Genomic DNA, 26437 nt, shown 5'->3' with positions numbered 1-26437 from the left:
TGTTAAAATAACTGGTTGATACTGGGGGCGGCAGCGGTTGGCTTGCTGTAACGGTGCCTGAGATGGGAGGAGAGTACAGCCGAGGGGGAGGGTGGAGGCCTAGGGGTTCCCAAGGCGTCTCTGTGCTCTGTTGCTGTCCAGAAAAGAGTCTTGAAGAGACGCCCTTAGGTTTCTGCAAAATCAGTGGACGGAGAAACACCCCGTGCCCTGGACCTCAGGATCCTGTGTATTTAGACATGGCCTACTTTCCTGACAACGACCTGCACATGGCGGCCTGTGCGGGAGATTTACCTTTTGTGCGGTTGTACTTCACTCTGGGCAAATATGAAGCCAATCACAGAGACAAGGAGAATAGGTAAGAGGGCCTTTAGATCTGGGCGAGGGCTGATGTGGGAGAAGACACCTTTACTGGCTCCCAAGACAAGAAAAAGGGCAGGAGAGTCCAGCTCTGCTCCCTGGCACCACAGGTGCACCTGGGAGGGGACCCATGACCCAGCCAACAAAGGGAAGAATTCTGGTTGCTTTCCCTTCTCCTAGGAGCCCCTTAGAGAGTCAACAGACTATTTAAAAGTGTTAAATAACAAAATTAAATCACATCATCTTATCTTACTGTATACATTAATATAATGTTAAATACTTCGAGAAAAGTGAAAGACAATATTCTTCATAATGTATTACCTTCAAACCTAAAACTTCTTCAAATAAAATCCAATAACCATTATATATGTTAGATATATTATATATGATGGATATATACATGTATATATGTGTGTGTGTTTGTGTGTGTATACATATATATGTACATACACACACATTTAACTGATGTGTGTGTGTTGTAAGGACCTGAACTAGGAAAGTAGTTGAGTGTACCTGTTCCTGCTACTGCATTTAAAAGTTGTACACATCTCTGCTTCTTGGTTCCAGTAGGAGGGAAAAATCATCGACCTGCCTTAAAATACCAAACCATTAGAAGAACACAGAGTTATAAAAAAAATTACAGTGCATTCATTGGAAGGAATAATTCACCTTTGAAAGAGGCATAGACATAGAGAAATATTAGCATAGTCAGATGTAGCTTGTTATGCTAAGCAACAACTCAGTTTGATTGCATCCATACAAACATTGATTATGGGTTTTTATTAGCAAACTATTTGTAAAAATCTAATTTTTATTTTCAAGAATTTTAATTACAAGTGTATTTTCCCATTTTATTGCTTTAATGTTTAATTTGAACATGAGGGTTTTTGACTATATTTTTATTTCTTTCTAGCTTATTTGCAGTAATACAGAATATCTTCATTAATGTTGACATTGAATCTTACTTTTTGACTCCTATGTGGTTTATTGATAGTGGAGCTGCATGTACTTCTGTTATTCCTTCAAATAATCCTTTGAAGAGTAGGACTGTTCATGCACAGATGAAACTTTCACACTTTCTCTTAATTTGTGTGTACACATGTGTTGATATTTTATGTCAATACTTATTCTCTTCTGAGAAGAAATTTTTAATCTCTGCTTATAGATTTTCATATAGTATAAATATTATTGAGTATGCCTTTTTCTACATAGACTTATATAGGCAAATAATTGTATACTGGTTGTGCTAGATAGTTGTATGTCAACTTGACACAAGCTAAAGTCATCTGAGAAGAGGGAACCTCAATTTTAAAAAATGTTTCCATAAGATCAGGCTGTAGGGAGTTTTCTTAATTAGTGATTGATGGGAGAGGACCCAACACATTGTGGGTGGTGACATTCTTGGACTGGTGGTCCTGGATTCTATAAGAAAGCAGGATGAGCAAGTCATAAGTAGCAAACCAGTAAGCAGCACCTTTCCTTGGTCTCTGCATCAGCTCCTGGCTTCAGGGTCCTGCCCTGTTTGAGTTCCTGTCCTGACTTTCTTCAATGTTGAACAGTGTTGTAGAAGTATAAGACAGATAAACCCTTTCTTTCCTGTCATAGTTAGGGTTTCTATTGCTGTAAAGAGAAACCCTGGGAACATTTAATTGGGGTGGCTCCTTTTCAGTTCAGAGGTTTATTTCATTATCATTATGGTGGGAAGCAAGGCAACATGCTGGCAGACATGGTGCTATAGAAGGAGCTGAGAGTTTGTACATCTTGACTCACAGGCAACAGGAAGTGATCTGTCTCACTGGGCGTGGCTCGAGCATATATGAGACCTCAAAGCCCACCTTCACAATGACCCACTTCCTCCAACAAGATCACACCTACCCCAACTAAGGCCTCACCTCCTATTAGTGCTACTCCCTTCGGGGGCCATTTTCTTTCAAACCACCACATCCCCCAGTACACTTTGGTTATCGTGTTTTGTCACAGCAATAGAAACCCAAACTAGACACTGATTATAATTATGAAAATAAAAGATAGCAAGTATAATGGCTACTAATATTGCAAAGGTATTGTTGTATTTTATAAAAGTTCCTTTATAGAAATATAGTTACTAATATTGCAAAGGTATTGTTGTATTTTATAAAAGTTCCTTTATAGAAATATAACTTTATTTTCTCATTCTCTCAATCCTTCAGTCTCTGGACTTAACCTGAATATCTACTATGTACGTACTGCTGTCTTTCAGGATCCATCCCTTCTTGAAAACTTGTTTTTTGCTTTGCCCAGACTAGCCATATTGACTAAAATAAATCACACTTCCTCATCTTACTCCTGCAGTTTCTTTCTTTAGCTTAAAAGTTTCTTGAAAACCAAAGCCCTGATTACTGTGCGCTTGGCTCCTGCTTACTACTAGTGTTGTTCTTATTGCATTTGTAAAAAAAGTTAAGTGCAAATGGTATGACTAGATTGCAATGGATCCATTGTGTGTAGGATTGTGTTCTGACCCATGACCTTGAGTACTAATAAAAATCTCAACATTACTACCAATTATAACGCAGGAGGAGGGCATTCCAGCTTCAGCATCTAAGGCAGCGGCAGTGCATGAACTGCATTTCCTGCTGTTTGGAGGTTGAGCAGTGTAGCAGCAGGCCACTTGTTTGTCCTGGCCGCCCGGCTAGCTAGGCCAGAAACAACCACACAGAAACTGTATTCATTAAAACACTGCTTTGCCATTAGCTCTAACTTCTTATTGACTAACTCTTATATTAATTTAACCCATTTCTATTAATCTGTATATTGCCACGTGGCTGTGCCTTACCAGGTAAAATTTCTAGCATCTGTCTCCTGCGGCTCCATGGCTTCTTCCTGACTCTGCCTCCTTTCTCCCAGCATGCCATTTAGTTTTCCCCACCTACCTAAGTTCTGCCCTATCAACAGGCCAAGGCAGTTTCTTTATTCATTAACCAATGAAAGCAACACATAGACAGAAGAACTTCCCACACCATTTCCCCTTTTCTGCTTAAACAAAAAGGAAGGCTGTAACTTTAACATAGTAAAATTACATATAACAAAACAGGTATCAAGCAAGAATTACAGTTACAATATTTCTATTTACTTTTATCATAACGAAGGAAAACTATAGCTATAGCTATCTATTCTTCAACTCCATCAAAGATTCTAGAAGGGTATATTACCTAAGTAAATAGGAAGTGCATTGTAAGCAACTTCCAAAACTCTAGAAATGGCAGAGACATCTCTCTGCCTGGACAGTTACCCAAAGTTCTTCTGTACCATTGGGGGATCCATCTTCAGCCCATAGGCCCATAGAATCCAGCAGAGTTTTCCATGAAGCAGGAGATTTCAAAGATAGTTCTGCCTTTACTGGCAGTTTGTCCATCACATTTTTCTCTGTCCTGCAGAATGTCTGACAGACTCATGAAGCAGGAATCCCGAAGGATCATCTCACCTTTAGGCAAGTTCAGCAGTCATTTCTCTGTGGATCCTGCATGTCCAGTTCATCTAACAAACTCCATACGGAGTCTCTTCGATGCCCATCTTTTTCTTGAAGTAGATTGGTGCTGCCAGGAGCAGATGTGTCTCATTGTCATGAAAAGTTCTAAGTTCTTTTTTGTGGGTTAAAATGGGTCTTCTTTATAAGTGAATGCATACAGTCAGTGAAAAAAAAAACAATTTTACATTATTATAATTTAAATAGGTGCCAAATGTCCTGTTCCCTTTTCTTCAACTAGGAAGAGAAAACTTCTTTTCCAAATCACTTAAAGTTTGGACAAAAATGACCATTTCCCCACATCATCCTGTAGTGTTACAGATGCAGCGACAAGGGAGACTTCTTCAACCTTTCAGAGAGGACATCCCAGCTGTCATGATCTCATCCACCAGGAGAATGTTGGTGGCAATCACAGTACAGGAGTGGAGCAGCTGCTTCTTCACACAGTTGTCCCACTCACCCATCTCTGCCACCATCGGCTCACCTGTGTTCAAGTCCACACCTACTAGTTGACCCGACTCTGAATGCTCAGCTTAAACTTTAGTATTTTCTGAAGGTTAAAACCAGAGTTCTGCGCAAGATCCTTGGGAATAATGAGCAAGGCATCCGCAAAGGCCTTGACGCCAAGCTGAGCCCTGCCCTTCACGCTGGGCTTGTATTTAATCAGAGCTTCTGCCATGGCCACTTCTACTGCACCAGCACCTGGGACAACACAGCCATCATCAATGGCATTTTTGACAGCCCTCAAGCCATCTCTTATTGCATCCTTGATTTGAGTCAGTGTGTGCTTATTTGGTCTTTTAACCAGCAATGTGACAGAATGGGGATTGTTACATTTCTCAGTGAAGGTGAACTTCTCTTTGCCCAACGTATACTCATAGACAAGACCCACAGGTCCCAAACATTCAGGATTCAGGTCATCAAAGGTATTCAGAGCCATCCCACCACAAGCAAGTGTCTGCCTCTCCATGTTTCTTCTCTTGGGGTGACACAGAGCCACGATGTCTTCTTTTGCAAGGGGTCAATCACCTTTTGATTAATGATAAATCCTTTATCTGCGTCACCATAGACTTTCTTTTTCAGTTCTATTATCTTTTTAACTCTGTCTTCAATTAACTTCCTTTCAGCTTTTTCTAGCTTTTCTCTCTCTTCTGCACTCTTGTAAAAGAACCCAGAATTCACTTCTGTTTTCTCATACTCCAAAGACATGTTGCATGTTTCAGATTTATGTTTCATCTCCATGATCTCAATCATAAAGGGGTCAATGGGTTCATCTTTTTTCTTAATAGCCAAAATGGAGTCCACTACAGCCTCTGTTAAGACATCTGCAGGTTCAGCATGAACTTTAGTTCGCAGAGATGTTCTGGCCACATCGATGAGTGCTTCTCTGTCCATCTCTCTGCTTGCTTTCACTTGTTCCAAGAACTGGAGTACCCTTTCCTTTGCAGCATCAAAGCCTTCAGTTATTATCCTGGGGTGAAGACTCTCGGAAATGTAGAGGTCTGCCTGTTTTAGCAGCTCCCCATGATAAGGACATTGGATGTGGTGCCATCACCCCTTATGTCATCCTGGGCTGTAGCTACTTTTGCTATTAAAGAGGCTGTTGGGTGTTGAATTTGCATTTCGTGAAGTAGCACACTGCCATCTTTAGTAAGCTTGATGTCTCCAGCACCAGAAACAAGCATCTTCATGGTGCCCTTAGGCACCATGGTGCCTAAGGTCCTTATAACATCCTGCAGGCCCCTTGCCATGCTGATGTTCACTGCCAGTGCTGCCTGTGCCCGGGCCACCTTGACTTTAGGGTCTTCACTGCCACCATGGTTTGGCCTAGCTCACGGAGAGGCTGAGCACAACGTGCTCTAGTGGGTCTGCTTAAAAAGTCTTATGCACCTGGACCCATCCTAAGTCCTTAAAACATTTAAATGTGATATTCAGAAGGTCTCTGAAAGATTTGAAGAATACCTATCTAACTGAAATATATCTCTATACATCTTGAAAATCTAACTAACATGACTACAATTTTGACTATTATAGATGACTATCTATTAAGGAATATTTCTTAATTATGTATTACATTTTCAAATGAGCTTAACAATCACAATACCCCAATACACACACACACACAGTATAACAAAATTGACCTTAAATTTGTATTGACAAACCAAGATTCATGCCAATGCAAATCTCTATAGCATATCCCCCTTTAAACGTAAAAGAACATTGTTAATCAGGTCTTTCATGGTGTATCCTGTGTGTTTGGTTCATCTCAGTCAACAGTTGGGTGAAGTATTTTCTTTACAGGGGTGTTCACAGCAACCTTTCGGGGGGTCTTGTTCCATGAAACCATATTGGTCTAGAAGCAACCCACAGGTTCTCATCTTCCGTGAAAACAAAAGAAGAACCTCTTTTTCAAAGCATCATACCCTTAGACTTAAATTCTGAAGACAAGATACCTTTACAAAATACATGCTGGTTTAGCTTAGCAGCCCATACAATGAAATGTCTGTCTGTACTTAGCTCCTTCACAGTCAAAAAATTTAAAGAAGACACAATACTATACATAATCCAGATTCTCTGTGAATTTTCCTTCTTTATGTGGCTTATTTTTTACTCCTTTTAATCTATGACTGTCTGTACTCTGTCTCTTTAAAGACTTTTTAAACTTCTTTTTCAACTTTCTATACTCTCTTCTCTCTTCCAAGCATACGAACATTTATCCAACACCGTGACCCATTTAGTGGTCTTTTATGTCTGAATCTGTCCTATTGTGAATCTGTAATTCTTTACTGTCTAGGAGCACTTCTTAAAATGCTAACCACTTCTTAAAAACTTAAGTTGTGCCATTAGTAAGGTATATATGGTGCTGCCTGCTCACTCAGGGGAGCTGCTCACTGCCTCTGAGAGACATGCACAGTGCCCCATCTCTAGGCAAACAGCCTGTCCACCCTGCCATTAAGCAAGCTGCAGAGGTTTGCTCACAAACCCCACTCAAAAACTTGGTCTCCTGAAAGAACCAGAGGTTGTGCTGGCAGCCTGGCTCAGAAAGCTAGCATTTTAAAATGGCCACTGCTTTTTTTTTCCTGAATCAGATAAACCTCTCTTAAAGGAGCTGTGGCAGGCCGCCAGCAAACAGCAAGAAGCTCTGTTAAACTCTGTATTTTTGTGTCTAGAATTTCCTTTCAAGCCCTCTCAGGTTTTATATAGATTTAGCTAACACGAGTTGGAGCAGGCCACTTATTTATCCTGGCTGCTCAGCTAGTTTAGCCCAGAAATAACCACACAGAAACTGTATTCATTAAAACACTGCTTGGCCCATTAGCTCTAACTTCTTATTGGCTAACTCTTATATTAATTTAACCCATTTCTATTAATCTGTGTATCACCATGTGCCTGTGGCTTACCGAGTAAAATTCCCAGCGTCTGTCTCCTGCAGCTCCATGGCTTCTTCCTGACTCTGCCTCCTTTCTCCCAGCATGCCATTTAGTTTTCCCCACCTACCTAAGTTCTGCCCTATCAACAGGCCAAGGCAGTTTCTTTATTCATTAACCAATGAAAGCAACATATAGACAGAAGGACCTCTCACACTAGAGCAGGAAGAGAATGAATGTGTGGCCAGCCTGGACAGGAGCACCCTGTCTCACTTAAAAAAACAAACCACCTTACACTTGCTGAAATATAGAATCCTTAGGCCATCTACGGAATGGGGTGGTTGTATAATTTCAGCTTCCTGAAATACTACGCATGTTAAACTGATATCTAGTTATGAAGTTATGATATCTAGAATGTTATGAGTAAAACTTTCTTACTTTGTTTACATTCTTATGTAGCATTACAATGTTTTATTTTATCAGAACAGAAATGAAGCCTAGAAAGGATCAGAAGTAGCCTGTAGGTGACAGAGCTTAAAGTAGGGTTAAAACAGAGTTTGAAGATAAAATCCCCTCCCCCTCAAGACTCGTATATTTGAGCTTTTGGACCTCAGATGGTAGCTCTGTTTTGGAAGTTATGGAAGTTTCTGGGGGTCAGACTTTAGACGTCTAGCCAGTTGTTGTCCAGTCCCTTCACTGTTTCCTGAATGCTACCATGGAGATATGGCTTATAGGACATAAGATCTACTTTGTGGTAGGAGTGTGGACAAGTCTGGAGTTGAGTATTAGAGAAGAATGCTACGAGCAGAGTTTCATGACCCGTTCAAGTGCAGAAGACTGTTGACCAATGGAAGCAGACAGGAAAAGGCTGGCCCAGGAGACTTGGAAACAAGGGGTGTGTTGTAAATTGGGATAGACGTCATTTGTAGTAAAATCTGGCAAAGAATATGTTCTATATCCTGAAATTTAAATGAGACTTCCTGCAAATGAAGCAGATTGATTGTGTGTGTGTTTATGGTTTATGTATGTGTGTTTTGGAAGAAATTTCACAAATATAGAAACTTTTTAGAAGGACATTACATATTTATTTAAAATGCACATGCACAATATGCTATTTAACAGTTTCAATTACTTGAATACTTGTGCATATCTGTAATTTCTCTGTAGGAATGCCCTGCACTTTGCCTGCTTCTACGGACATCTAGAACTGGTGACTTACCTCTGGAGACGTGGCTGTGAGATTAATGGGTGTGACAATCGTAACATCACACCCTTGATGAAGGTAGATCATAGTCATTTTAAGCATGGGATGCTTTTGATTTAAGAAAAAAATGAATTCAACTTATGTAAATACAATTAATTGGTGAAACTCATGAGTGTGTAGTGTAAATTCTTTGAGTTGACCATGTTCTTCTTGTTACAATCCCTCCAGGCTGTCCAAAGCTGGGAAGAGGAAATCGTGTGTTTTCTGCTAGAGCATCATGCTAACCCGCACATTAAAGACAGCAATGGAGACACTGCTCTCCACTATGCAGTCTATGCCGGGAAGCCAGCAATAGCTGCCAAGCTACTACTTTATGGAGCAAATATTGAGGAAAGAACAAAAGTAAGGATCATGTTGCTTAGAAGCACATGTGATGTATGTAGAGCTAGTCACCCATGTTTAGAAGCTCATGCATTCCCTGAATGAAAATGCTTAGACATTTGTAATGGAATCATTTTAAGTGTTGGTACTTTGGAAAGTGTAGCTTTCTTCTGTACATTCAGGACAAAGGTATGTGGAATCACTGAATTCATTAAAGGTAAGATTTGCAATTTATTCAATAATCTTTTAAACACTTTTTGGTCAAAATTAAAAATCAACACAATAAAGCAATTTTAGTCTTCCAAACAAGCACCAACTTAAACAAAAGTATTTTGAATTAAGTTGAAACAGTAACACTGTTGATAAGTTCTATCAACCATGCTGATGGGAGAATAATGGAAACAAATTGATGAGAAATATTCAGACTAATTTAGAAGTTATGCAATCAACACAAAGTGCCAAGAAGGCTTTGCTAATTGTTAGATTTTTTTTTTCCAAGTTGCTTTGGATAGTGTAGAGAGCTGCGTGGAGCCGCACCTGATGGTGCTGTCTTCTGCCCTCCGAGATCCCGAAAGCGAGTGCTCTGACTTATACTATTATCACGCAATGATTGTCAGCTGTTTGCATATGAGTGGACCTATGGGCAGTGCCCACCTGGCAATCCGGGGTTGGTTGCCCATGCCTACTTAAGGGCTGGGAGAGGTTTGCCCAGGGAGAGAGGAAAAGAGAGAGGGTGAGAGAGAGGGTGAGAGTGAGAGTGAGTGAGAGAGTGAGTGAGAGAGAGAGAGAGAGAGAGAGAGAGAGAGAGAGAGAGAGAGAGAGAGGAGCTCCGGTGTTGCGTCCTTCTTGCTGGCTGAGGAGGACCGCGACAGGATAGGGCATTCTTCAGCTTTCAATTCATTTTTAGTTGGACTTACTGAGAGAAGGGTATTATTGAAATCATAATATTTGAACTTTTGATTCGTAAAGAGGCTGTGAGGAAGACAGTAAAGATTGTTCCTAGTAGTGTTGCTATACTTAAATTTAATCTCATAAAATAGCTTTTGAATATTCATCACAATAATGTGATGTTATTTGCAGAGAAAGGTAATCAATTTGACTATTTTTGTTTATTGTTATTTTTGAGATTGTTTCCTTTCCCCAACCCTTCCATAAATCCATTCCATTCTCATTCAAATTCATGACCCATTTTTCATTCATTGTTATGGCATTTAAATGTATAAATAACCTGTTGAGTCCATATAATGCTACGTGTATGATGTATATGTATGTTTTTAGGGCTGAACATTTGGCACTGAACAACAAATTGGTGTGCTCTTCCCTTTCTGAGGGGACCCCAGCTTTACTAAGTTGCCTGTAGTTCTTTGTGTAGGGTTGAGACCTCTTGAACTGTACCCCTTCCGATTTGACATGTTCATTGGTGTTTTCCTTGCTCAGCTCACATTTTGGACAGTCATGTTGGTGAAACTTTATATGTATAACTTTTGATCTTACTAGGAGAAAATCTCACAGCAGACTCCCTGATCTTCTGGTTCTTTCGATCTTCTTGTCCTGTCTACAACAATGCTTGCTCCCCGAGGCTCAGGTGTGGGAGCGTTTTGTAGTTGTATCCATTGGGACGGGGCTACACAACTCTGCATTTTGATTGGTTGTGGTTTTCTGTAGTGCTCTCTGTCTGTTGCAGAGAAGTTTCCTTGGTGAGGTGTGAAGACTACACTTATTTGAGGATATACAGAAGAAGGTGGGAGGAGGGCAAAGGGGAATAGGAGGATAAAAGTGGTCTGATATGGAAAATCGGAAATTGCGTGTCTTTTAGGGTGAGGCAGGTAAATAGAGATTGGGCTATTAAGAGGCTAAAATAGCCTCTAACATTCTAACTCTCCACAATTAGAGATACAACAGCAAGAGTACAGCTTGTGGAAACTTCAGCAGATGTAGCTGCTCCTGGCAGCCTCATCTTATATCCATGGCAGCTCACATCCTGCTGTAGCCCAGAATGGAGTATATCAAAGGTTTGTTTATTTGGGGATAAACTCACAGTAAGGGTAGTGATCCACAGTCCTCTGTGTGCGCTGGAAACTGGAACTGAATCCAGCAGATAAAACAAGCGGGGCCCACTCACACGCTTTTCATCTGTGTTTAAAATACAAGAGACCACGCCCAAAGTGAGCCGGCATCTTAAAGGCTATTGGCCGAAGGAGTTCCCACAACATCCCACATAGCCAGGAGTTTATCCTAGAATCTGGTGAGACTATAACATCAGGAAGGCAGATCTTCAGGGGAAAGAAGTAATTATCAAAGGCTACTAAGGAAGAAACTTCTTTATTTTACTATCTATTGGCCATATTATAATCCAGGTTTAATTAGTCAGTTTTGTTCTTTATATATGATATAACATTGATATAATGGAAGTGTTATAGCTAGCATTAAAATAATTAAAAGCATCACTTCTGAAAGGAGCAAAGATGACAGATGAGAGAGTGGTGGTCTAATTGAAGCTAGATAAGGCGCCCCACTTCACTAAATGGAGTTAAATCTAGGGGAGAGCCAATCTAATTGACTTGAGCTATTTAATTCAGATAAATAGAAAAAGATTGACTCAGAGATTAAATATGGGTTTAAAATGTGGGTGTCTTTCAGAGTGGTGGTGGCAGAAGCAGACGGATCTCTGAGTGTGAGGCCAGCCTGGTCTACAAGAGGTAGTTCCAGGACAGGCTCCAAAGCTACAGAAAATTCTGTATCGAAAAATAAACAAACAAAAACAAGACAAAACAAAACAAAAAAAGAAAGGAAAGAAAAGAAAAAAGGAAAATGAAAAAAAATAGATGTCTCCAAAACTGAGGCTTTTGCTGTTGTTAATTTAGAATTAGATCTCTTTTACCTAAATTATACCAAATAAGAAAATCTTTACAAAGACAGTAAGAACATTTGAATCTTAGGACGGGGAAAACACTTGAATAGTTTTTAAACATAAAAACTACTTAAATAAAGTAGGGGTCTGGGTGAACAAACAACCATACAAAGCACTATTAAAGTGCGGACATGATAACACTTTCACCTGCACCAGAGAGGCTGCATGGAAACATAGTGGGGTGACAAGGGAAGGATGGCTTTAATGGGGTGACAGGGAAGGATGGCTTTAATGGGGTGACAAGGAAGGATGGCTTTAATGGGGTGACAAGGAAGGATGGCTTTAATGGGGTGACAAGGGAAGGATGGCTTTAATGGGGTGACAAGGGAAGGATGGCTTTAATGGGGTGACAAGGAAGGATGGCTTTAATGGGGTGACAAGGGAAGGATGGCTTTAATGGGGTGACAAGGAAGGATGGCTTTAATGGGGTGACAAGGAAGGATGGCTTTAATGGGGTGACAAGGAAGGATGGCTTTAATGGGGTGACAAGGGAAGGATGGCTTTAATGGGGTGACAAGGGAAGGATGGCTTTAATGGGGTGACAAGGAAGGATGGCTTTAATGGGGTGACAAGGAAGGATGGCTTTAATGGGGTGACAAGGAAGGATGGCTTTAATGGGGTGACAAGGAAGGATGGCTTTAATGGGGTGACAAGGGAAGGATGGCTTTAATGGGGTGACAAGGGAAGGATGGCTTTAATGGGGTGGCAAGGAAGGATGGCTTTAATGGGGTGACAAGGAAGGATGGCTTTAGTGGGGTGACAAGGAAGGATGGCTTTAATGGGGTGACAAGGGAAGGATGGCTTTAATGGGGTGACAAGGGAGGGATGGCTTTAATGCCCTCTCCTGACTCTGTTTCATGTTTGTGCCCATTGAGTCTGCAGAATGTAAGCTGATTTTGTTGTTTTGCAGGATAACCTCACACCACTATTGCTTGCTCTCAGGGAAAACAGACTGAACATGGCGCAGTTCTTAGTAAGCACGGGAGCCAGTGTGAATGCGGTTGACTCTCAGAGAAGGTAGCATTTGACTTCAAATCCTCTGATGTTGTTCTAAACTGCGGACAGCCATGCACATAAAATAGTACATGGATAGGAACAACAATATTGACTTATAGGAATATACTGGAAGCCAAGCATATATTATCTGTTAGTATTGCTTTTCCTCCTCCAACCCCAGACAGGATTCTTTGTGTGGCTCTGGCTGTCCTAGAACTTGCTCTTTAGACCAGGCTAGCCTTGAATGCAGAGATCTACCTGCCTCTGCCTTATGCTGATTGAGATTAAAGGCATGAGCCACCACATCCAGCTTAGAATTTCAATAATTCAAAGTGAGTGATATATAATAGGGTTCATACTCTCATTAATATTGACCAATTTCTCTAATTTTTAATCTAATATTAGTGCATATGATCTTATATTAGCTAAAATGTATTAATTTTTGTTTTAATATACTTTTTAAAGAGAATTCTGTATTGAGTATAAAATAAAGCATCAGTTACTTTTCATATTGGCACGACATAATGCATGACGGAGGGAAATTAACAGAGGGATGGTTTATTTTGGCTTATATCCTCAGAATTTATCATCTGTCTTGGCAGGGAAACCATGATATAGTATGTCAATGATGGGGAGAATATGGGAAAATTCCTCCCAAGGATTTCTGTGTACCTAACATCTCCAACAACCCCAAAGTCTCCATTGTTAAGTTAGAATCCCATCCACAACTCAACATATAACTGGATTAGCAGCTCTATGCAGGCAATTCCAGCCTGTTCCTCATTCCTCACCCTCATGGGCTGATTCTTCTCCCTGAATCCTTGGTATATATCCCCACAGTCCTGCACCTCTTGCATTCTTTATACCAGCACTACAGGGATGAGGTCATCTGCTGCTGCCAGACTGAAAGGCAGCGAGCTCCCTTAGATCTTGGCTGGCATCACTTCTCAGTGCTGTGTGGCTAAACCAGGGTAAACACATTCCCAATATATAAAAACTGTAATAATACACTTGAAAAATAGTTGTAGGACCATTCATATGGGGCTGGCTGTGTAGCACATATTTTTTCTTTTTCTTCGAGACAGGGTTTCTCTGTGTAACAGCTCTGGCTGTCCTGGAACTAGATTTTGCAGACCAGGCTGAGATCCTCCTGTCTCTGCTTCCTGAGTACTGGGATTAAAGGTATGTGGCGTGGGAGGTCCTTCTGTCTATGTGTTGCTTTTATTGGTTAATGAATAAAGAACTGCTTTGGGCCAATGGCAGGGCAGAACAGAACTAGGCGGGGAAAACTAGGCTGAATGATGGGAGAAGGAAGGTGGAATCAGAAAGAAGCCATGGAGCTGACAGAGACAGACTTTCTCTGTCTGTCTGAAACTTTGCTGGTAGGCCACGATTACTCGAAATGGGTTAAATTAAGATGAAAGTGTTAACCAATAAGAAGTTAGATCTAATGGGCCAAGCAGTGTTTTAAATAATATGGTTTCTCTGTGATTATTTTGGATGGCCAGAAACCAACAAGCGGGACCCTTCTCCAACAGGCATGTGCCACTACTGCCTGGCATGTGATTGCACATACTTTTAATCCTAGCACTCAGGAGATAGATGTGGGTGTATCTCTGAGTTTGAGGTCAGTCTGAACTACATAGCAAAACAAACATATTGAGTCACGTCTGAAAAAAAAATATTTTTTTTACCTCAGTTCCCATCAGTGGTACTCAGCATCATTAACCTAAAGTACTACAGCTATTTTTGCCATTATTTTATCAATATCATTTTATATTATTACTGTTATTATACTAATCACACAAATAATTTTACTTATTTGACATGAGTATAAATTGTAATATATTACATTAAACCATGGAAGAAAAGGAGAAATCTTATAAATCTTGATGTACTTTAGGTAAATTTTCCTTATTACCATAGTTGTCCATCAGAGGATATTAAGCTGGGAATCCTATTAGGTAATAGAATTGTGGGAAAGAAGTCTATCACAGGTTTTGTTTTGAAGATAACTTAAAATGTTGAATAATGGATCTCTCAAAATACTTAGGTCTATTAACAGTTCTACACAGTTGGACGAGCTATTTGGTAAAGTGTATCCAATAACTATTCAAATAATTATATTAAGGTCTATAACTGAAGTTATTTTTATTTTAGAAACTCTCTCATGTATGCTGTAAGATGTGATTCACCGGTTATGGTCAACCTTCTTCTTCAACAAGGTGTTGACATCAATTTTAAAGATTTGTTTGGATGGACTGCTTTACGTTATGCTATTGAAGGTGATCGTGTGGTGTAAGTAATTCTAATTAATATTAATTGTTTCAAATAATTACACCAAGTGATATTTCATTGTTGGTTTAGGTAGTTTTGAAATGGAATGGAGTTAGTCCACCTCATCAGCTAGAAACCAAGAAAAATAATGGATTATTTAGAAATAGAAATGGTATGGAAAATTTTAATCCCAAAACAAGTTTCGTTTTTAATAATGGGACTGAATACAGGGCCTGAACCATTGAGTTACATCCTTAACCTCTGTGTTAACCTCTGTCTCAAGAGTTTGAAGATCTTCATACTTAGGAACTCCAGAATGATTGCTTTAGTTTCGAACATAACCCTTCGTCATCAGACGCAGTGTCACATCTTGATTTTTTTAGTGGTTTACTTTAGTCTTATAACCCCCATTTTAACAGAAAATCCCTGGAAGCTGCCTTCTACACATTGCTACTTCAAATTCCAGGAAACCAGCTAGTTCTATAAGTACAAGGGCGTCAACCCTCTCTCACAAGTCAGAGGAGGAAAGGAAGAAATTCTAGCCATGTCTTTTTTCCCTTGTAGACTCTGTTGTTACAGTTTTGTTATTAGTGGATCCTACAGTCCAGTAGTGACTAACAGCTAGACCTTGATTGCCCTTATTGATTACGATCTCTGAGTTTTTGTGGTAATAGTCACATAATCATTAGAACAGTTTCTTCATTTCATATGTTATTTTTTAAATATATTTATTTATTTATTATGTATACAATATTCTGTCTGTGTGTATGCCTGCAGGCCAGAAGAGGGCACCAGACCTCAATCCAGATGGTTGTGAGCCACCATGTGGTTGCCGGGAATTGAACTCAGGACCTTTGGAAGAGCAGGCAATGCTCTTAACTGCTGAGCCATCTCTCCAGCTCCTCATATGTTATTTTTAAGTTAGGATGTTGTGATGGTTTGAAAAAAATGGCTCCCAATTAGTGATACTATTAGGAGGTGTGGCCTTGTTGGAGGAAGTGTGTCACTGTGGGGGCAGGCTTTTGAGGTTTCTTTTGCTCAAGCTTCCCCCCAGTATGACAATCAGTTGACTTCCTGTTGCCTGTAAGATGTAGGCCTCTCAACTACCTCTCCACAATATCTACCTGTGTACTATTGTGCTTCCCCATCATGATGACAGTAATTGCACCTCTGACATTGTCAATGAGCCACCCCAATTAAATGTTTTCTTTATAAGAGTTGCCATGGTCATGGTGTCTCTTCACAGCAATAGAAACGCTAATTAAGACATTGTTAAAGTAGAAAGCACTTTGGAATAATATCTGTCTTGGTTAGGGTTACTATTTCTGTGAAGAGACACCATGACCACGGCAACTCTTATAAAGGAAACATTTAATTGTGGTGGTTCATTTACAGTTCAGAGGTTCAGTCCATAATGGCAGGGAGCATGGTAGCATGTAGGTAGAGTAGGTGCTGGAACTGAGAGTGCTACATTTTGCAGACAACAGGAAGTTGACTGACACACTGGGTGGTATCCTGAGCATAGGAAACCTCAAAGCCTCCCCCCACGGTGACACATTTCCTCCAACAAGGCCATACCCTCTCCAACAAAGCTACACCTCCTAATAGTGCCACTCCCAATGAGATTATGGGATTATGGGGGCCGATTACATTCAAACTACCACAAACAGCTAGGAGTCTTAGTTTTATCCCCACCCATCAACAGTAAACTGACCTTCCCATCTATTCACAACCTTCATCTGCAGTCATCATGTGTGCCTAGAGCTTCATGCTTGGTTACCTAAGAGAATTTTAGCTCTTCTTCCATCAAATATGTTCCCTCCAAAAAAAATCAGCTAGTGTCCAATAATTTTGCAAGACAAGATTAAAAGTTCTTTTCTTCTTTGACAATGAACAGAAACTCCTTTGTAGTCTGAATAGCCCCATTTCCAAGTGCGCCGAACCTACATCACTATTTTTATGGAAACTTGATTGACCACTTGAATTGTTTTATATTAATGAAAATCTTCCAAGGTATGTGAATTTGTTCCTCAATATTTCAATATATTTTCAACTTTTGCCTCACAAATAAGCCACCAAACAGAAGATGACCTGTATTAGCAGACCTAAGTCCCATGGTGTCTTCTTAATAGTGCACATGTATAAAATGATTCCATCTTCCTAATAAGTTGGTGATTGTCGTGACTTGAATAAGAAATATCTCAGTCTTAGACATTTGGACAGTTGGTCCCCAGTTGTTCGTGGGGCCTAAAGTGGTGCAGTCTTGCAGGAGGAAGTATGTCACTGAGGGTGGGTTTTGGGATTAAAACATGTGACTTCTAATTCACTTCCTCTGTTTCATATTTATATTTGAAGATGTGAACCCTCAGCTTCCTCCTCCTGTCCCCATGCCTGCTACTTGCTTCCCTGCTTCCCTGACATGATGGAATATATATATATATATATATATATATATATATATATATATATATATATATATATATTCTTTCATTGAAAATAGATTCTTTTCTCATATAATATATCCTGATTACTGTTTCCCATTCCTCTACTCCTTCCAGTTCTTCCCCACCTTGTCTACCCTCTGAATCCACTCCATTTCTGCCTCTCATTAGAAAAAAAAATCTGGCTTCTAAGAGACAACAACATGAAAAAACAAAATTACCATATTTTTATATTATAAAAATATTACAAATTATAAAACAAAATGATCTTATCAAATTTTGGGACAGCAGTCCAACAGAAGGAAAAGAGTCCTAAGAGCAGGCACAAAAGTCAGAGAACCACTCATTCTCACAGTTAGGAGTCCCATAAAAATACTAAGCAAATAGCTATACTATATGTGCAAAGGACCTAGTGCAGACCCATGCAGGCCCTGTGCTTGCTGCTTCAGTCTCTGTGAGCTCATATGTACCTTGTTTAGTTGATTCAGAGGGCATTGTTCTCCTAGCTGTTCTTCATTCCCTCTGCCTCCTACCTACTCTTCGTAGGATTCCCTAAACTCTGAGGGGGAGGATTTGGACTCTGTCTCTGCATAGTTATAGCTGTGATTCTCTGTATCTGTTCCAAATCATAATGAACTCATTCCTTTGTAGCTAGAAGTCAATTAAATAAATAAACTCTTCCTTCTGTCAGTTGTCTCAGTTATAGTATTTTATCACAGCATTAGAAAAATAACTAACACCATGACAGCCATGAAAACTAGGCATCCTTGTAACAATGGTCTGTGGATTAAGATTGGATTTGGCAAAGCAGAAGTATTTAGGTTTTGTAATTTAATAGTTTTAAAAAATTTGGTATGATTGTTTAGTTCAGTAATAATAAATAATCATTTTACTAATTTAAGAAGATTTTACATTAATATGAATTTTAGTTTTAAACTATTCAATAGCTATTATTCTCTAAACTGCAGACCACACATAACTGAACAGCTAGTAAACATACTAGCTCTTTATATTTGCTGAAAGCTATGGTGTTGGTACATTAGTTTCTGAGAAGAAAAACACATGTAGGTTTCATTTTGATTTTCAAAGTGATTCACTGTTAAGATACAAATTATTCTATTGCTTTTCTGTTTTCCTATTATTATTTTTATACTGTTAAGTCTTCATAGTAACTTGGTGAATTAAAGCAGTAAAGTCCTTATATTTTTTTTAGAAATCTATTTTATCATAAGAGAAACCCTGTCTAGAAATAGCTGTTAGTTATGAAGTTAGGTCATGATACTTCCCATTTTGTCAAGATGACATAGTGTATGTGTTGGCTTTGATTCATCACCATTTTTTGTTATTCCTTTACATAATTAAAAGTTTCATAAAATATATCCAAGTTCACAATTTTGATGACTATACCAAAACACCCTGATACCAATTGAAACACTCTTAATAATTTAATTTGGCATGGTTTTATACCAATATTAATGACTGTATGTACCACACTTTTTTGTATGACAGGAGGACAATACTTTTGGAGTATGAGTATAACCTAGAACAAAGCTTAAAAGAGAAGAATTCAGGTAAGACATTTCTTGGTGGTTGTATTCTAGATGAAAATGCCAGGCTAAGAAAGTTCTGATTCTAAAAGAAAAGTTTTCAAAGCTAACTGTAAATGGCATTTATCTATTTTTCTAGTTTAGAGTGCAGAATTATGAAGAAATTTATTATATGAAATTTTCAATCTGAAACAGTGTTATGAGAAAAATGGCTTACTAATTTTGGCAATTAAAATCCTTTAAATGTCTTTGTATATATAAGAAAAAGATTCTCAAAATTAGTATTTCACATGTCCCAGTAATCATCACATTGTAGCAAACTGGGCATGTTATAAAATATTTTAACTGTTTATAAGAATATATCACATCATATAGTTGAACATTGTTTACTTAGTTAAATGTATCACTAAAAGTAGATAATGTTAAAGCATTTTATTGTTTTTGTTTCCATGGTGTTAGTTTAAAAACTTGACTTTCTGTATTTTCAAGCTATTTAATCCAGACTATAATACTCGTTTACAGTTTCTGTGTATAATAAATAGAAATACTAGGTTGGCCAAATAATATTAGTTTTAAAAAATCATTAACAGATGCCGATCTAGATTACTGTACCCAGAAAAATTATCTGTCATAGTTAAAGGAGAACGAGAAACTTCCCCTAATACAAATAGGCTAAAAGACTTCAAACCCACCAAGTCAACTCTATACAGAATCCTGGAAACAGGGGCTGGAGAGATGGCTCAGTGGTTAAGAGCATTGCCTGCTCTACCAAAGGTCCTGAGTTCAATTCCCAACAACCACATGGTTGTTCACAACCATCTGTAATGAGGTCTGGTGCCCTCTTCTGGCCTGCAGGCATACACACAGACAGAACATTGTACACATAATAAATAAATTTTTTTTTTAAAAAAAAAAATCCTGGAAACAATACTTCAGACAAAGAGAGGAATACACACAGCCAAAAGAATATGGAAATAAAAGCAAGTGAAACCCATGGAGATTAAACAACTCATTACTGAATAATTTCAAGGAAGAAATCAAGACAGACATTTTTAAAATGTCTATATTTAAATGAAAATGAAAATACAATACAACAAAGCCTCTCAGACACACTAAAAGTTGTCCTGAAAGGGAAATTTATAGCCGTAGGTAATTTAAAAACCAGAAAGAGTACAACTAAATGACTTAATGATGCATCTGTATTTGGGAAAACAAGAAGAAACCAAACTCAGATAGAGTAGACTTCAAGAAATAATAAAAATCAGAGTAAAAATTAATGAAATACAAATAAAGAACCACCAAATCTATGGTGGTTTGAATAAGAATGTCTCCCATAGGCTCGTATATTTGAATGCTTAGTCATCAGAGTGTGATGCTATTTGAGAAGGATTAGAAGGTGTGGCCTTGTTGGAGTAAGTGTGTCACTGGGGGTGGACTTTGAGGTTTCAAAAGTCCAAGCCAGGTCCAGTCTCTCTCATCCTCCGCTGCCAGGGTAATCAGAATGCTTAGTAACCTCTCAGCTACTACTCCAACACCTGACTGCATGCTGCCATACTCCCTGCTATATTGACAATGGACTAAACCTCTGAAACTGTAAGCAAGCCCCAACTAAGTGCTTTATTTTATAACAGTTGCTTTGTCCATGCTGTCTCTTCATAGCAATAGAAAAGGGACTAAGAAAGAAGTTGCTTCCAGGGTGGTAGATCCTCGTGATAGGCCTGACCATGCTGATTGTTGCAGGAATATGGAAGATTTGGGAACTTGGGATTAAAGAAAAATGGCCGAATGCGACTTACTGGGCCATCTTTGTAGAAGCATAGACAATGATTCTGAGGGCAATGTGGACTGTGGGGACCCATCACAAAAAAATTCAGAGGGGAAGAATATTAGTAAGTGATGTAGAAACTGTTCTTGTGATATTTTGGCGAATAATATGACTGCTTTCTGCCCTTGTTTTAAAGTTTACTAAATTGAAGAGTTTTGATGAAGGACTTTTTTTGAGGAGATTTCAAGACTAGTATTGACTGTATTGTGGGGCTATTAGTTCCTCTTATGTAGATTTATAATGAAAGAAACAGCTGGACAAAGATAAATACAGATTAAAGATAAGTTTGTACAGTTTGAGGAGAAAAGGAGCACTCGGGGACATAATGGAGCTAAGTTCCATGCTCAAGGAGATAAAAAGTTTAAAGAAAAACCTGATCCAATATGGGAAAAAGAGACCCCACTCAGCTAAGCTCTCAAACTGTGAAAGGAATGAAAGGAAGACTTCAGCAGTGAAGAAAACCACCACCAACAGGAAGCTGATGCAGATGTAATTGATGTAGCAGGCCAGGTTCCAGCCCCATCAAGCTGCAGAACTTAGCATTATCAGTCAGCCACATGGCTCTGTCTTTAGAGCTAGGATATAAGAAAGGGATTGTGGGCTAAAGAAAGCCATGGAGGCCAGGTGTATATGTCAAAGAGGTCCCTACATGGAAGCCCAGAGAAGCCACTGTGTGAAGCTGTGACACTGAAGCCTGGATTGTGTTGGAGACTCCCAAGATGGAGGAGGTACCAGCTCATGGGATTCCTGCAAAGGAAAGCTGCAGACTGGGTGTGCGTCCAGTCCAAGAGAGACAACTGTGTTGCAGTCAACAAAGCTGAAAGGAGTTGGAGATCTCAAGAGCGGTTTGACATCAAATGTGGAGATGCAATATTCAGAATTTGCCCAGCTGGTTTTTGGTCTTGCTTTGGTCACGTATTTTCTCACCATGCCCCTTTCCCCCTTTTTGGAACATATATTCTGTGCCATTGCATATTGGAAGTATGTGATCTGTTTTTTGATTTTGATTTTACAGGGCATTACAGTTAAGAGATTGCATGAATTCCAGAGAAACTTTGTTTGAACTCTGGACTTTTAAACAGTGTTGCAACCGTGATGGAATATGAGAACTTTTGAAGCTGGACTGAATGCAGTTTTCATTATGATACAATTCTATGGAAGCCAAGGAGTGGACAAAATCTAAAAACTGGTTCTTTGAGAAGATAATTAAGATTGACAGAGCTGTAGCCTAATTGTTCAAAAGAAAGAGATAGTTCATAAATGAACAAAGAAACATTACAACAAACACCAAAGAAATTAAAAATATATAAGGGAATCTGTTTGCAACATGCATCCCATTAAATTGGAGGACTTAAAGAAATGGGTGTTAGCTGGGGTCATCCTTGAAGACCTTAAGCAATAGAGGAAAGGGTGCCTGAACTGGCCTTGCCCTGTAGTCAGACTTTTGATTATCTTAAATATCACCATAGAATCTTCATCGGACAATAGAAGGAAACAGAGGCAATGACCCACATCAGAGCACTGGACTGAGCTCCCAAGATCCAGTTGAAGAGTGGAAGGAGTGAGAATATGAACAAGCATGTCAAGACCATGAGGGGGTCACCCACTAAGACAGTTTGCCTAAGCTAATGGGTGCTCACCAACTCCAACTGGACTGGGAGTGAATGAGCATGGGATCAAACTAGTCCCTCTGAATGTGGTCGACATTTGGGGCAGACTGAGGGGCCACTGATAGTGGCACTAGGATTTGTCTCTACTGTATGCATTGGCTTTTGGGGATCCTAATCTCTTTGGATGTATACCTTGCTCAACCTACATGTAGTAGGGAGGGCCTTGGACTTGCCACTGGGCAGGGTGCTTTGTCCTCTCTTAGGATTGGAGGGGGAGGGGGAGAGGGTGGAGGTAGGGAGAGGGAGGAGGGGAGGGAGAATTTGGATTGGTTTTTTTTTTGGTTTTTCGAGACAGGGTTTCTCTGTGGTTTTGGAGCCTGTCCTGGAACTAGCTCTTGTAGACCAGGCTGGTCTCCAACTCACAGAGATCGACCTGCCTCTGTCTCCCAAGTGCTGGGATTAAAGGCGTGCGCCACCACCGCTCTGGATTGGTTTTTTAAGTAATAAAATAATAAAAAAAGAAAAATAAAAGGAAATGGATGAATTTCATTAAAATTAAACCAGGAAGAGACCAACAAACCATGTGGTGGTTTGCCTGTGAGTGTCTGCCATACATTTTCACCCATTTGAATACTTGGTCACTAGTTTGAGGTTTGTTGGAGGAGGTGTGTCCCTGAGAGTGGGCTTTGAGAGGTTAGAAGACTGTATCTACTTTCCTGTTTCCATGCTGCTTCTTCATTCTAACGTTTCAAAATATGAGATCTCAGCATATGACTCCAGCCTCCGTACATCCCTGTTGTCATACCTCCCTGTCTGGATGGTGATTGTCAACCTCTGGGATCATAAGCCCAAATAAACTCTCCCTTCTATAAGTTTCCTTGGTCATGGTGTTTTATCACAGCAATACAAAAGCAACTAATACAGACCTATAACAACAAATAAGGATATTGAAGTAGTAATACAAAACCTTCCAACTAAAAGAATTGCAGGCCTAGGTAGACACAGCAGTATTCATCAGACTTCTCAAAGAATATCATGACCAATACTTCTTAAGTTATTAAAAACTGGTGTAGGAGGTCCTTCTGTATTTGTGTTGCTTTCATTGGTTATTAAAGAAACTGCCTTGGCCTAGTTGATAGGGCAGAACTCAGGTAGGTGGGGAAGACAGAAGAGAATTCTGAGAGGAAGAAAGGAGAGACAGGCAGACACCAGAAATAGAATCTCTGGCCTGAGACAGACATAGGTTAGAATCTTGCTGGTAAGCCACAGTCACATGGTGATACATAGATTTAATAGAAATAGGTTAATCAAGATGTGAGAGTTAGCAAATAAGAGGCTAGAGCTAATGGGCCAGGCAGTAATTTAATTAATACAATTTCTGTGTGGTTGTTTCGGGGTTTAAGCTAGCCGGGTGGTGGGATGCAGCCTGCTCCTCCACTTACAACAAAAACCACCCAGAACTAAAGGAGCACTTTCAAACCCCTTCTGTGAAGCCAGTATTATTTTAACACCAAAGCCAGGCAAAGACACCACAGCAAAGTAGAGTCTAATATCCCCAATGAACATAGATGAAAAGATCCTTAATAAAACACTTGCAAAACCATTAACAACATATATCAAAATGATTTTCCAACAAAATAAAGTTAGATTTATCCAGTGAGTGCAGGGGTAGTTCAGCACACATATGTCACAAACACAATAAATCATATAAATTACCTTATGGACAAAAGCTACATGATTATCTTAAAAGGTCCAGAGAAGGCCTTTGAAGAAATCCAACATGGCTCCATGCTAGAAGTCCTAGAAAAGGACTGGAGAGAATATAACTTAAAGGGTGTACTTTTAAAAATGGTCTCCATAAACTTTATTATATAAACCTTGCTATATAATAATATAGTGTTAAATATAAAAACTGTGAATACCATAGATGAAGCTATAAGATCATTTTCTTTTCATGGATGAGTACAAATAAATCTATACATGATTGATTTAATGTTTTCCCACTACTATTTTGTAATGCTGAATATTAAATATTAACTTGGGGCCTTCCAAATGATAAGCAAGTACTCATGGACTGACCCCAAATCCCCAAACCCCAGGTAATGTTTCTCATAACTTATGTTGTTTTTTCCACACTTTACAAGGAGTGAAAAAAATCCCATTTAATTTGTCCCACTAGGGAGAGCTAACTGTGGTCATATTCCAAAAACTTGAGAGAGTTGGTGGGTATGTTTGTAATTCATATTTGATTGTCCATGTCCTTCATCCTTGGTAGTCGCACCTACCTCATAGCCTCAGTACCTGTTTGTAAACTTCCCTCTTACTATCAGCTGTGGTTTGAGGATATATATATATACTCTTAAAAATTTTAAAGTTATTTATTTTTATTTTATATGTATTTTTCGATAGAATGCGTATCTATGCACCATGTACATGCAGTGTCCACAGGGGCCAGAAGATAGCATTAGATCCCCTGGACCTGGCATTATAAATGGTTGTGAGCTGCCATGTGGGTGTTGGAAATTGAACTCTGGTCCTCTGGAGGAGCATCCTGTGCTCTAAACCACTAGATTCTTAAGGGTTCAGTCATCCTGGTAGTTCCTTCAGTAGGAGGCAAAATATCCAGTGACATTCTGGTGTGGGATAATTATCTGTATTCTGTCAATCATATTTTAAATAAATGCTGATTGGACAGGCAGGAAGTATAGGTGGGAAAACCAGACTGGAAGTAGAAATGATGCAATGAGAACGGGAGAATTCTGGGAAGGAGGAAGTTGATTCCTCTCACTCCTGCCGAGATTCTGAAGAAGCAAGATATGAGCTGCCCTGCTGAGAAAGGTACCAAACCATGTGGCTAGCATAGATAAGAACAATGGGTTAGTATAACCCATTATATGTATTATATGTATATGTATTATAACCCATAATATGTAGCCTGAGCTAATGGGCCAATCAGCTTTATAATCTTATGGAGTCCTCTGTGTGATTTTCTTTGGAGCTTGCTGGCTGTCGGGTTCCGGGCGGGATAGAAACCCCAACAATTAGGCCCCGCTCATGTTACAGAATGGCGTCCACATGGATAACTGGATCCACAGAAAGCCTGAGAAAGCTTGGGAAAGATTAGAGTAAACCATTTCAGTTTTCAGCCATAGCAGCAAAAAAGCTGAGCTGTTTTAAAATCCCAGTTTTCTAGGCTGTCCTGCCAGGGAAAACTCTGACTCTTTCAAGCAGGCAGTTGGGACTATGGAGCTATTGACACACTGTTGCATCTTGCTTCCTAGCAAAAACCTTGAAACACCATAGGAGCTTTTGAGTGTTTTTTATAGACACACTGTTGCAGCTTGCTTGCTGGTAAGAACCTTGAAACACCATAGACTTGTGACAATAAACATGGCTCTGACCAGTACCTCAGTCATGATTGCTTACTGAATTAAAGGCTCATGTGGTCAGAAAGAGAGAGAGATACAGTAAAGAGAGATTCAAAGAATAAAAAATGGCTTACAATGTGTTAAAAACATATGCAGACTTGAAAAAAAAAGGTTTAAAGCCTTAAAATAAAAAAGAAAGAAAATAGAGTAGTTGGGTGTGGTGGTACACACCTTTAATCCCAGCACTGGGGAGGCAGAGACAGATGGATCTCTGTGAGTTCAAGAATAGCCTGGTTTACAGAGGGAGTTCCAGGACAAACATACACAGAGAACCTGTCTCAAAAAGCCAAAAGTTAAAAGTAAAAATAAAAGAAATAGAGGTTAAAATAAAGTCACATAAAGATGGAAAATACACAGAGAATCTTGATACTGTATGCTATTATGCTCTCTTTAAATTGTTGAATGCTGAGGAAGGAGAAACAGCTGCTAAAAGATATTTGCTTATAAATGCTGCAGAATTAATCCAAAATAGGCATGTTACTTTGGAGAAGAGATTTTGCTTTTGTTTCCACAGAAAATGAGAAGATGTGGATTTATTCAGAGTTAAGAAAAATCAGCTTTGATCAAGGAAGACCACCTGAGAAATCTCT

At 39.3% G+C, this 26437-nt stretch overlaps 1 protein-coding gene and 1 pseudogene across 1 annotated transcript; one reads left to right on the top strand and one right to left on the bottom strand.

Moving 5' to 3' along the window:
* The first annotated feature begins 62 nt into the window (after positions 1-62).
* On the top strand, positions 63-20804 carry LOC130886098 (putative ankyrin repeat domain-containing protein 19). Its single transcript, XM_057788007.1, has 7 exons — positions 63-355; positions 8395-8509; positions 8660-8833; positions 12634-12740; positions 14880-15017; positions 18947-19008; positions 20725-20804. Exons 1-7 carry the CDS (start codon positions 63-65, stop codon positions 20802-20804), a joined length of 969 nt encoding a protein of 322 aa, XP_057643990.1.
* Positions 4204-8043, bottom strand: LOC130886066 (T-complex protein 1 subunit zeta-like; annotated as a pseudogene).
* Positions 20805-26437: the final 5633 nt, after the last annotated feature.

This window comes from Chionomys nivalis, chromosome 13, assembly GCF_950005125.1.
Source record: "Chionomys nivalis chromosome 13, mChiNiv1.1, whole genome shotgun sequence".
Lineage (NCBI taxonomy): Eukaryota > Metazoa > Chordata > Mammalia > Rodentia > Cricetidae > Chionomys > Chionomys nivalis.
This window is presented reverse-complemented; position numbering and strand designations above follow the sequence as displayed.